The sequence below is a fragment of the Sphaeramia orbicularis genome, chromosome 8 (genome assembly GCF_902148855.1).
Source record: "Sphaeramia orbicularis chromosome 8, fSphaOr1.1, whole genome shotgun sequence".
Classification (NCBI taxonomy): Eukaryota; Metazoa; Chordata; class Actinopteri; order Kurtiformes; family Apogonidae; genus Sphaeramia; species Sphaeramia orbicularis.
In genome coordinates, this window is record NC_043964.1 from 19,071,634 (window position 1) to 19,085,804 (window position 14,171).

General features: G+C 35.0%; 1 protein-coding gene across 2 annotated transcripts; it reads right to left on the reverse strand.

The window, feature by feature from the left end:
* Positions 1-5,540: 5,540 nt before the first annotated feature.
* On the reverse strand, positions 5,541-13,112 carry mrm2 (mitochondrial rRNA methyltransferase 2). Of its 2 annotated transcripts, XR_003936074.1 has the most exons (3): positions 12,765-13,112; positions 5,863-7,242; positions 5,541-5,732 (listed from the first exon to the last, which is right to left on the reverse strand). XR_003936074.1 is itself a non-coding variant. In XM_030141492.1 (2 exons), exons 1-2 carry the CDS (start codon positions 13,051-13,053, stop codon positions 6,812-6,814), a joined length of 720 nt encoding a protein of 239 aa, XP_029997352.1. In that variant the 5' UTR covers positions 13,054-13,112; the 3' UTR covers positions 5,541-6,811. The 2 variants fall into 2 exon arrangements, 1 of the variants encoding a protein (XP_029997352.1); XM_030141492.1 differs by having other exon boundaries at positions 5,541-7,242.
* Between the last annotated feature and the right edge of the window lie 1,059 nt (positions 13,113-14,171).

Consider the following 14,171-nt stretch of genomic DNA (forward strand, 5'->3'; position numbering starts at 1 on the left):
TAATTGAATAATAATTCAATCAATTCAGTAAATATCCGTGACTATAATTATTTATTGCATGTTTAACACCTAAAGATCTACAAGTATTTATATGGTGACTTCCAAATTAATCACTTATTATAATAATATTCACTGCATTTTCAGTGAAAATCAGGCATTTTCCTATATTTAATTTATCATTAATTGACCATGTAGATGTTCATATAAGCTGAGTGTAATTCTAAAGGTCAAAACAAGAGAAAACTGAAAAAAAAGTGACTTTTTCAGCAAAATATATAAACTGGACATAAAAACCAGTGTACAACCATTACCATTTGTCAACTACATGTGTTTCATTAGTGAATCAGTGTTGCAGAACATGATGCTGTTTCCACGTTCACTGCGGAGTCTCTGAACGTCCAAATACGACAAATCTGATGCCGCTGAACAGCTGAGAAACTGAGAAACTGAGCTTTACCTGAATTATTTACATGCACTGAAAGGATTGGTGGTTCAGAGGTTATTAAACATTTTATACAAGTAGCTGTTTAAATCTTTGAAGGTTAAAGAACCATTTCTGGAGTGGAAGCTGAAGAGTTTATTTTTGGTGTCAAAGGCAAAAATAAAAGATGCATCAAAACAGAAATAGCAAAACCAAAATTGTCTGTTCAAAGTAGTAGTAGTAGTAATAGCTTATTTCGAGCACATAGAATCATCAGATAACAAAGAATCATACAACATGCTCAAAACAAATAAATAAATACAATTTTTGTGCTCGAAAAGGAGTGGGAAGAAGTATAACTTATTGACTCCCACCCCCTTTTTACAAACTAGTAATCAAACTAGATCCGCTTCCTTTGCTTTGTTTACACACATTTTCCTCTGTATATTTTTTACAATAACACAAAACATCCATTAAAAACCATTCATATACACTTTTTTGGTCACCTCACACAATCAGATTTGTATAATCAACCGTTTTTAATATAGACTATAATATTTATATGCACTTTAACTATTTACTCCAAATACAATGATCAATAAATATGATAGTATCTTCTTATCGCGATAACCAATTAACTATAATATCTTATTTCATGCGTACTTCTATAATGTTCTATATTTTGTTATTATAGTGGATTTATACAGCCTTTTAAATGCACAGACTGAAGAAGACATTTTTAAGTTTTTTAAGTAAAACAACAAAACACTGAAACATTTTTTAAGTGTTTTAACTGAGAATATGAACAAACCACCCCTAAAAGACCAAAGAAATATGTATGACAGCAATGAAAACATGTAAAATAATTCAGCATGTGTCACCTTTACTATTTAGTATCAGTTTTAGCAGGTTTCGCAAATGTTTAGCACCAGTTATGAAAGTTTTCGGTGGATGTTTGCTTTCAAATGTCAGTGGATTACAGAGGCAGTTCCAGAATGTCAGCACTAAATATGTTGTTCTGCAACAGTTTTTCCCTCTTAATTCACTAAATTTATATCTGAACCTGCAGCTGGCCACAGAAAAATAAATTAACCTGTGAACGAATCATCATTCATCCTGAGCCTGAATGCTCAGCTCCAATGGAATTTACATAAATCCCACTGTAATTTGCCATAATTTAAATCTAAATAGCAAAAGGGCCAAATAATCATCAAGTAATGAGAAGTAAAATTAGTCATCTGTTCACATCCTTCACTATCAGCTTCATCAACAGGCATGGCTGCTCCTATTCATCCCAAACAATCATCTTTGGAGGTCAGTTCCTCCTCTGTGCGGTTAATTTTACCACGAGGCATGAATGTTTCAGTCCATACTGTATCACTCATCACTCCTGAGACACAAAGGCCAAATAGCTGCCTTATTAATTTATTCATGTGAGCCATCTCATGTGGCCAAAAATGCTAATTTGGTCTTAAGATGTTCATTTTGTAGAATAATCAGATTTCAGAAATCAAATGAGGAATAATCTGATATTGATAACAATCCTAATTTTTTTTTTTTTTTTTGTGAAATTAATGTATGAAGACAAAAGACATTTTATTACATGAGCAGCACAAAAACATTTGCCTAAGTGCTTCTACTTTAGTTGAAACTGTAACTAAAATATTTAATCTTTTAGTCATTATAAGATTATTCTAAATGGTTCATTGATTGAGTGTACTTTTATTTTAGTTTTTGTGTTGGTACCAGTCATTTGTTAATCTCCTAAAACCCAGCTATGGGTTTTCTGTCCGCATTTGTCCACATGAAGGATAGAAATAGTATTGTCTCAAATACCAGTTGTGGTTCTTGGAATTAAGAGAGAGTAATTCAAATTTCAGAGATTTTCATATGTGTGAGTGGACTAAAGGGAGGACAAATGTGAAGTCTAGATGAACTGGGATTGTGGGTGTGAAATTATGGAATGGACCTTATGATACATTTAAGTTATCCACTCCTTTGGTGAAGTTTAAAAAAAAACCCAGTACCTTAAGTTTAAAAATATTCAGAAATATTGAATTGAGCTGGTAGATATGTTTTTGTTTTTTGTATTTCTTATTATTATGTTGTGAATGCTCAATGCTGTACACATTTAAGTTGATTTAAGCAGTGTATTAGTTGAAAAGGATAGGCAAAAAAATAAGCTTTTGCCTCTAGCCTATTCCTTTTTTGGTTTTTATGTTTATTGTGATTGATGTACTGAGTACAATGATTGATTTAAAACCAAAAATAAATTCATTCATTCATTCATTCATTCATTCATTTGTGGACAAGAGTTTCACAACTTTATACAAAAAAAAAGAAAACTGTCGACCACAAAGGACATTCCATAAAAATTTTAAAAACTGCATCTGAAAAAACTGTTGCATCATAATATTTCCAATATAGGCACTTATTTAATAAAAACAAAAAAAGCTTGAACTTTGCTGACATTTCCAGGGTCGTAGGAGGTTAATATAAGCCAAATAAATTCCTTATCTAACAGTAGCTAGTGTTATACAGTGACATGACATTATTCTGAATTTGAACAGCAAGTTGTGTTTGGACATTCTGAGTTACTTAGTATCTGTATTATAAAAGCCAACTGGCCCCTGTGTGTCTTGTGTATGTGTGTCTGGGGATTCACACAAAATCTGGAAAGAGCTGACTGCTGCAGTTTAGCATACTTATGTATTTTTGGTCAAAGAACAGAGTAGCAAAAACAGCAAGTTGATCGGACCAATATTTAACATTTTTGGAATACAATAGCCTTACAATCACGTTGCTATGGTCAGAATGCTTTGGCGGTGACTGCTGGACAAATGCGGTACAGCATGCATGAATACACAACAGCATAAAAACTACCACATCTAGAACCCATAGATCCCCACAGGTCAATGTGCTAGTTTAAACAGGTTATATTTTGCTAAACACAATTTTATTAGTCTTTGGTTCATTTATTTGTGTATTTGGACCCTAATAGTTCTTAAAGTTTGAATTTGAACCCTCCAGGTGCTGCAAAGCTATCTTTATATTCATTCCAGCAAAAATCGAGTGGATTTCTACAACCTGTTTCAATTCCTTCTTAATTTGTTACATCTATAACTAGTTATGTCACAACATTTGCACATATAAGGGCAAGACTTCTGACGAACATTTCTCCAGGTACGACATAATTGTTTGTGAGCAGCAGTGGTTGTAGTAAAAACTGAAAATATGTCCAAACTTCGAGCCAATTACCTAAAATGTTCAGTTGCTGGTTGTATTAATGAACGCAAGTGGTTGAACTGGACATACCAGCATGGTTAACAACCTGGAGGGGGTGGGGTCATGTGCATTTAAAGGGCCAGCGCTCAAAACCACCTTTCTGGTGTCACAGAAATAGGGTTGAAGATGGACCTGTGGAGTTGAATTAATGAAGAATTCAGACCCAAGCATAGCATTTACAGTTTATGTAGACCACAGGGAAATGTTTTAAAATACATAATTCCAATTAAAAAAGCAAAATATCACTCCTTTAAGAGTACATATTGTGAAAAATAAGGTTTCTATGTGTTTTTCCTTTACAAATCAGATCCTGTGGCTTTAGAAATAATAGTAAACTATGAAGACTCCTCCTCAATAAATAAATACACACAGATTTCCACTTAACTGGGCCTGAAAAGAGCTGTTTGTGATTCTCTATAATTATGTCTAAACCAGGGGTCTGCATCCCATGGCTCTGGGGCAGATGTGTCTCTAGCCTCTCCTCTGCAGCTTTGTCCAACAATCATAAACACAAGGAAATGGGAAATATTGAACATTTCATCAAATAAAACACATATCAAACACTAAACTGGGGCCTGGCACCTTTTGCCAAATTCATTTGAGTTTGTTCATTAGTCTTGACTTAGTTGTGGGTCATTCCATATAATTTCATCAAGTGGTCCCCACCTGACCCTCTCAGATTTTTAAGATATTTAATTTGAACATTTAACATAGAAGGATTTATAGAAGCAAGTTGTGCTTGGTGTCAAAATTTAGGGCAATTCCTGTCCTTTCACATGGTGTCTTTTATTTTGTGATACTTTCTATCCCACATGCTGATACTGACCTTTGAATCCTAAGGTCAGACAGATATTTTTGAGTTTCAGCTGTTCATATATCATACATAACATAACATAGGACCTTCATTTTACACATATCCATTCCCTAAGTAGCCAAGATATAGCACATACAATTTCTAATGAATATGATGATTAGTTTTTGTGTAATGAGTGGCCAAAAGTAGCATTTTAGAAGTTCACGATGGATAAAATCTCAACTTTGTCATTCTCTGTAACATGCAATTATTAATTTTAAGTAAATACTTTCACATTTCTTACGACTATAGATTCCTGTGACATGATTCTGAAAACTTCAGACCTCTAGCTCTTGTTCAGAAGTTATAGAAGCCTGAAAACAGCCGAAAATTTCAAGTCTTAATTGTGGTCGCAATTTTAGGGTACCCCCTACGTACTTCAAATGGTCATAACTTTGGAACTATTTACAATTAAGCCTTGAAATTTTGGATTTTTCCATCATATATAATGTACTAGAAGTATGTAAAAATTCAGAAAAATCTGAGCAGGTCAGGAGGGAAATTCTCTTAAAATCTGTTAATTTCATATGGAATGACCCTTGTGTGTTCTGGAAACTAGCAACCCCAATTAAAATACTACAAATCTCAGCGTTTTTTTTTTTTTTTTTTTTTTTGTAGACATAATTTCATAAGTGCACCAAATGTAGTGAACATGTAAAATGTAGAGAAGGCTAATAGATTTTTTTTCTCCTTTCTTGTGTAAAAGGGTTTTCGATTGTAAAGGTTGCTGAGTCTAAATTATACAGTTACTGCCCTCAGCTAAACCTCCAGAACCCTCCTGCCTGCCCCCCAAGGGTTGATTAACCACAGCCCACATGGTAACCATGGCACCAACAGTAAAGGGGTGTGGTCAGCAGCAGCTCCTAACATTGAATACATGCACACCAATATTCTACTTTTACTCCAAACACAACAATATACTGAATTTCACATCATACTCTGCTCAGATATTCTGAATCAAGCATGTTTATCAGTGAAGTATTTTCCATCTCAGACACCTGTGACGTGCTGATGTCACTCTAATTTTATGAGGAATCTCTGAAGATGCACACAGCGCATTCACAAATATGCAGATTTTCCTACAGGTTGTTTGTTTGGAGTGCGGTGACGAAGAAACAAAGATTCTGTGTGGCAGAGATGGATTCACCTTTCTGATTGTAAAAAGGAATACGCCTACTTTTACAGGAGGATTCTATTGGGTTTCTGTAAATTGGCTTAAAATTTGATTTGATCTGTCTCCCCTTTATGTGAAGCACTTTGTAACATGTTTTAAAAAGTGCTATATAAATAAAGCTTTACTTACTTACTTACAGATCATGAAACAGGATATCAACAGGTTTTGGGATATGACTGAATATTAAAAAATGCAGTCTTCCCCGGAAGGTTTTTGAATGAATAAAGACAGAGGCTGCACTTACACAGTGGAACATCTACCACAACACAAACTTATAAACTACACTCAAATAAACATACCGGACCTTTAAAGCAAAATGCAAGATTTCATAATGCAACGTGTGCGTACTCTTACTGTTAATCTGTGAATAGTCAGTGACAAAGCTGCTTTTATTTCATTAAGAAAGAAAATAATAATGAAATAATGCTCTCCAAAGACTTCAACACAGTCACAGATGAATCTCAAATTAAAATCTATCCACTAGACAGAAAATGTTTTTCTCCAGGAAATGGACATCTCTTCTCTGTCGGAGAGCAAAAGCCCAACAACACTTGCAGTGTGCCAAGCGTCAGTATCGTCCCACTTCCCATTAGTCATGCTGTATGTGACTGTATTGGGGTTATGTTAGGTTTTCCCTTCATAAGCTCTCAATGAGAGAATGATTACATTTCTACATGGCTGGCAGAGCAAATTGTTAGCATAAGCAGCACTGGTAAATGACTTTCTGTAACAAAGCAAATACCAAAGTGACTGTGTAGAACAAACACTGTGGGGCAAACAATAACTTCAGAGAAAGCAGTGGGCTCTTGAGGAGTATCACACTCATGATGAACGTTGATAATGATATGGATTACATATTATTCAGTGCAGCTTCTATGTTAAGTTTGCAGGGATAAAAAAAAAAAAAAAAAAATCATCCCAGGCAGTACCTAATGTATGAGAGCCTGCAGCAGTGAAGCTTACCGATGCCTCAACAGTGCCACCTTTTGATAAAAGTTATGAGGTGAGCCTTTCCTTCATGTGCAGACACTTCACAAATCTTCATGACAAAACTGGTCATTTTTAACACATTTAAAAATCATTTAATTGGCTTTTTATACATTCTAGCAAGAAAATATCTCTCAGCTGAGTCCTTTCTGCTGGCATTTGGCTTTAGAGTCCGAACACTACCGAAGGCACTCGAGAGCTTCTCCTGGAGTTTATGAGTGAGGATCCCATCCCAGTATTTGCACACCAGAGAGCCTCCGGGCTGTAAAATCTTGGCTGCCAAGTCTATCAAAGCCAAACACAGAGTGATGAGTTTCTCATGGTCCATGTCCCTGAAACCACTGGCATTAGGCGCCATGTCACTCAGGATGATGTGAGCCTGGCCGTTGGGGAGCAGTTCAAGTAACTTAGCATGCGTGGCGGGATCCAACACGTTATGACTAGACAGGAAGTGGGCACCTTCCAGAGGCGGGATGTTCAGTAGGTCAATGCCAACAACGGTGCCACGTGGTAGCTCTGTATCTAGAACCAAACAAAACATATCCTTTACATCAGGGGTGTCCAATCCTGGTCCTCGAGGGCCTGTATCCTGCATGTTTTAGATGTGTCCCTCTTCCAACACACCTGATTCACATGATAAGCCTATCATCAAGCTCTGCAGAAGCCTGATGTTGACCGTCAGGTGTGCTGCAAGGTTCTAATAGTTTTGGATTTTTCATTATAGTTTAGTTTTATTTAGTTTTGACTTTTTTTTCTCTCATTCAGTTTGTTTTAATTCGTTTTTAGAGCAGGTTTGCTAGTTTTTTATTAATTTTCGTTATTTTCTAAATGCTTAATTTTGGTTTAGTTTTGTCGTATCTTTTCTCTTCTTCTCCGTCGTATTCAAATAAATCCCAGACAGGACTCTGCTGCTTTCTCCCGACTTTAGTCTCCATGTTTCCAGGTAGAGTGGGGACCAGAAGACGACTGGAAACCACAAGTGACGGACCATCAAGTGTCGTATGGTGACAGCAGGTAAAACTACTAGAGTGAAATAAATCAATTTCATATCAATCTGACACTGACAAAGACGAAAATGAAGGGAATTTTACCCATCATTTTTATATATTTTAGTTAGTTTTATAAACACACAATACAGTTTCAGTTAGTTATTGTTTTTTTCTTTTAATTATAGTTTTTATTTATTTCAGTTAATGAAAATGTTTTTTCAATTCTAGTTTTCGTCATTTTGTTAGTTTTAGTTAACGATAATAACCTTGGTGTGCTGGAAGAGGGAAACATCTAAAACATGCAGGAGGACCAGGATTAGACACCCAAGCTTTACACTTTGAGTTTCTGTGATTAGTGGAACATGCTTTTATTCACATACTATTCTTAAGCAGATGGTATGAGGTGCTCTTATTTTATTCCAACTTTACACGTACTGTCCAATACATCTCAGAGACAAATATTGAATTTTTTTTTTTTTTTTACCCCTCTACATTTTTCTGACAGCTCATTACTTTTCTTATTTCAGTTTTTCATCCCATTCCTGTCTAGTGAAAGGAGCAAAGACATACACCATTGTACAACCTGTTCAGTGCTGAGTAAAAAAATTAACTACAATAGAAGAAGCATTAAAATTTATTCATGCCATGACATTTTGAAACATTAGTCTTTAATAAAAAAAAAAAAAAAAAAACCCTCTGTGATAGTGTAGTTGTATTTCAAACTTTTGAAAAGTTACAAAAATGACGTGAACTGAATGCATTTCCATAAACTGGTCTGTCTGTCTGTCTGTCTGTCTGTCTGTCTGTCTGTCTGTCTGTCTGTCTATCTATCTATATTCTACTGAACTGCCATCTATCGTTTTTATTATCACCATTCATCCAAGTTTTGTGTTGTAATTCCTTCAGTTCTTTTTTAAGTTTTTTTATTCACCAAATCAGTTGTTCTTATCACCACTGCTTCCTGTTGGTTTCTTGGCTGTATTGTAATTGTGCATTCTTCAGTGTTCCGTTATGGATTGTGAACATTAATTTGCTTCTTAAACTAAATCAACCCTCTTGTGTTAGCGAGAAAATGTATTGTCCCAAAGCCAAAACTGCGCCTGTTTTTCTAAGCTCTTGAAGAGCTGATTTTTTTTATTTTTTATTTTGTTGTTTTTAAAAGCAAAGTGGTTCTCACAGGATGGCAACGCTACAAACATGATTGTACTCATATATATTATAAGGCAAATATAAGGCAGTGATATAGATTAAAATACAAAACAGTAGAAATTAGTTAAACAATCTCAGCATTAAATACAGCATACAGCAGTACAATGCAACAAACATGTTAACGCAGCAGTAATATGGATCCAAACGTGTCATTTATAACAAACCATGGTCAGAGATGATTTTACTGCATAATGACTGTTTTCAGTACAATGTGCTGAATGCAGCTGTATGGAGTTATTTTCACAGTGTGGTATTGGTACTAATACTTCTTCTGTCCCTGTCTAAACTTATTATTATATACTTTTATTCATTCATATATTAATATTTGACTATGCTGATGGTTCCCTCAGTATCGCAGGTTGCTATATCATCATGGTTAAGTAACTCAGACCCAAAACCTAACACTGAAAATCTGCCAGTGCACTTATGTTCACCCATAAATTACTCTCTCTTTCTGTTTATACACATGAATGAACACTAGAAAACTAATTCTCACAGGTATTAAGTAAGCAGTTTATGGAGCGATACTGATAAGATAAGAGCTGAGTGTTCAGGTTGGTGAATTTTAAAATATAATCATGCCTGTTGTGTTTATGATGCATTTTTCTTGAGGCTGCAATCCGTTTTACTCTAAGTGTGTAGAGCAGCAATCCTTACAAACTATGTGCTGTGGCATCCAGTGTGTATACTAGGATATACTGCTTTGTCATAACATTAACCTATTATCCTGAGACTGATACATTTGTCGCAGTCTGAGCATGAAGTAAAAAATAAAAGTAGGCGATCTGTAAGCAGCCACAGTTTTGGCAGCTCAGTCAATGGGATGAATTCCACTGTGCAAAGGATTGTGGGTAGGAACAGCTTGCAAAGTTGTCTAGCCTGAATGCAGCTGACATAGTACTGTATGTATGTACTGAGCTACAGGCTAGTTAATGTTCTTGTCATACTAATAGTATAGTTGTGTAAGGTATTGAAACACAAGGCATCAAACTCTAATACAGGGGTGTCAAACTCATTTTAGTTCAGGGGCCACATTCAGCCCAATTTGATCTCAAGTGGGCTGGACCAGTAAAATAACAACAGTGAAAAAAGTAAAATTATATTATGATCAGCTTTACATCTACTAAGTTTCCTTAAAAATCTGAATAACAATGAAAAAGTTGAATTGTCTTAAGAAAAGCAAGTGCAATTTTAGCAATATTATGCCTCGGTTTATCAGTTTATCATTTACACATGTGCATTACAATCACACAAAACATTCAGTAACAGGCAGAATATTGGTAAAATTGCATTTACTTTTCTTAAGACATTGTCATTATTTATAGGTTATTATAATATTTTACTGGTCTGATCCACTTGGAATCTAATTGGACTGTATGTGTCTGTATGTGGAACCTGAATTAAAATAAATTTGACACCATTGATATTTAGTATCTTCAGTGTAATTTTTGCATTTCATAAACTCATCCCACGGGCCGGATTTGACCCCTTGGCGGGCCAGATTTGGCCACATGTTTGACACCTGTGCTCTAATACCTATAGAACTGCAACTTTTTCATTATAATTACTCTGAAATAGAATAGAATAGAAAGTATGTATGTATGCTCTGGTCTCATGGCCTTCACTAAGGCTCAGGAGGCAGCGGCATTGGCTTGTATTTATCTACAAGGCTGCATTGGGCAAATTACCCCCATATCTCTGTTGCCTCCTGTCTCCATCCTCCAGTGGATACAACTCCCGCTCATCACATCGGCTCCCCCTTAGAGTCCCCAGAATCCACTCTGAACTTGGTAAAACAGCTTTTTCCTATGATGGACCTTGGTCATGGAACAATTTGCAAAACTCACTTCAGCTTCAGCATTTCATTATCTTGGGTGAATTCAAATCTCTTCTGTCAAACTGTCTAACAGAACTGTGTTAACTGCTATTCTTAAACTGGTTTTTAGCTTTTTAGCCATTTTATGTTGTCTTAATTGTATGTAGTTTTATACTCTGTTAGTTCATTTGTATTGCACTGATGTGCCTCTTGGTCAGGTCTCCCTCGAAAAAAGAGATTTCATCTCAAGGGACTTCCTGGTTAAATAAAGGTTAAATACATAAACTAGAAGCACTCGGAGAGCGCAGACCTCCGCCAAGGCTGATCAGTGGCCCCCCCCGTGGGCCCCCCCACCCCCGATCACCACCAAAATTTAATCATTTCTTCCTTATCCCATTTCCAACAAACCCTGAAAATTTCATCCAAATCTGTCCATAACTTTTTGAGTTATGTTGCACACTAACGGACAGACAAACAGACAAACAAACAAACCCTGGCAAAAACATAACCTCCTTGGCGGAGGTAAATAAAGAATATAGAATAGAATAGAATAGAATAGAATAGAATAGAATAGAATAGAATGAGATTTTATTTATCCCATCGTGGGGAAATTTCACTGTTAACAGCAACAACATACAACAAGCAAGTGCAGAGAAAAAGACATGTAGAAAAAACCACAGTGAACAGAGTGAAAAATTTTAATATAAAGAGTAAAATAAGAAATGTGGTATTTATAGAAATATTTATAGAAATCCTGAATTAGAATTAAAAAATAAATTAATTATTATTTACATCATCATGGCCGCACATGTACATGTGTACATGGTATGATACAGGGGAGTTAGTGGGAACTGTTATAGAGTAAAGAATAGAGTAGATTACAATTCAGTACAATACAACAGAATTTTATTATCACTGTCACAGGAACAATGACATAATAGTTTTAGTGATTTAGCCTATTACACAGGTGTCAAAGATGCAGCCTGGGGGCCAAATCCGGCCTGCCAAAGAGTCCAGTCTGGCCCTTGGGATGAATTTGTGAAATGCTAAAATTCCACTAAGATATTAACAATCATTTTAGTTCACGTTCCACATTTGAACCAATTCAATCTCAAATCAGTAAAATACTACCCAATAACCTATACATACTTACAACTCCAAACTTTTCTCTTTGTAAATGTAAATATTTTCATGTATTTACACTAAAACAAAGAATAATTTCGCAAAAAATGTGAACAACCGGAAATGTCTCAAGAGAAGTAAGTACAATTTTAATAATATTCCAACTGTTTTGTGTATTTGTAGATCCACTGTGATCTGTAAGTTATATATAATGTACATGTGTAAATAATAAACTGAAGCATGATATTGTTAAAATTACGCTTATTCTTTTCAGTTTGTTCATGTTATTCACAATGTTTGACAGGATAGTTTGCAGATGTAAACCTTTTCATAATATAATTTTACTTTTTTCACTCTAAAACATAGAGAAAAGTTTGGAGTTGACATTATTTATATATTACTATGTTATTATTTTACTGGTTCAGCCCACTTCAGAGCAAATGTAGCTGAATGTGGTCCCTGAACTAAAATGAGTTCGACACCCCTGGCCTATAAAATGTAAAACTGAAATGAAAAGACAAAAAAAAAAAAACATTTAGTTAACTGTCAAAGAGGAAGTATTTAGAAGTAACTGTGAAATGTTAGAACGAAAGACCTGGGAATAGAAAAAAAATGACATTAAATTTAAAAAATACCTTAAAGTGATTGAAAAAAATTAAAAATTTAAATCCAAAATATATTAAAGCAGTCAGATTTTGTGTTAAATGCAGTTAAAATCCTGAAAAACTTCTCTTCAGTAAAGGCTATGTGAATTGTTAATGAACCAAGATCCCAGTACCTAAAAATCCAGGTCCTCAGTATCTTTACAGTTACAGTAGATAATAACTAACACCAGTCAGTATAATGAGATCCGGTTTAAAATTATCAAAGGTGACCTCTAACACGTCCTCAACCCGCCTCCTGCTCACCTGTTCCGTCTGAGTTGACCCTCTGCACCGCCACCTGGCTCCAGGCTCCAGGTGCAGCTCCACAGTCCACCACACTGCATCCAGGCTGTAAAAGCCTGAACTTGTCGTCTATCTCCAGCAGTTTGAAAGCACTTCTGCACCGGAAGTTTTGTGCATGTGAAGCTTTAACGTACGGGTCTTTAAGCTGCCGCTGAACCCACCGCTGCTCTGCGGGAGTCTTCCCCTTCAACTTCTTCAAGAGGGTCGGTGAAGAGTGGAAAGACCTTATCCGCACGGAGAAACACCACATTGTTTTCACTGGACTGGAACCATGTGTGCATCCATAGGTCTTCTGCGCGTGCGTGGAAGTACAACACTCGCAGTGTAACGTTTTTATCTGTCCGCCAGTGCAAACTAAAGACAATAACAGTTCCTACCTGTTGAAAATGCTCATAAAACGATAACAATTAAAAAAAAAAAAAAAAAAAAAGCATAGATGGAAAGTCATTCATGTGTTTGTGACGACTCGAAAATAATTAACTTATTTGCTTTTCTTCCCCGTTACTTTCAATTGGCTCATTTTGGTGGATTATTATTATCCTATTCCCCTATTCATTGTTTCCCTTATCATTATTATTATTATTATTATTATTATTATTATTATTATTATTATTATTATTATTATAACAACAAACCTTTATTGATATGGGAAATTCAATTAGTCACAGCAGATGAATAATACAAAGAGTAGCACAGAAAAAAGTCAAATACACCAAAGGACAAAAATTAATTTTAAAACTAGACATACTACATACATAGAAGTACAAACACAATAAAAGAACAGCAATACAATAAAGATATATACACAGTCTAAATGTATAATGTAAGTGAGGATATCTTACAAAATAGCTATAAAATGCAAAACACCTGGTAAGAACTATATAATAATGGGAGTTACAGAAAAAAATTGGAAGTAGTAGTAGTAGTAGTAGTAGTAGTAGTAGTAGTAGTAGTAGTAGTAGTAGTAGTAGTAGTATTACACCAATATCATTACTGAAGACCATTAGTAGATCAATTTCCTCCCTTTCATCTCTTATTTCGCCGCTTTTTAATGCCTGGGATTGAATAATAGATTGTGTGTGCCCCTGAAGGCAATTTATTCTGTTCTTTTAATTGATTAACAATTAAATTCTAAGTTTAAAAAAAAACAAAACAAAGCGGAATACGAGGGAACACACATAGTACAGGGAGGATATGGATGTATGGATGAAATGATATATAAATGAGCGAATGAATGAATGGATACAAACTAAAAGTAAAATTTGGGGAACAAGTATTATGAATTAATTTATAATACTAAAAATATTATTTTTTTTGTCTTTTGGGACACCACGAACACTTCGATATATATATATATATTTTTTTTAA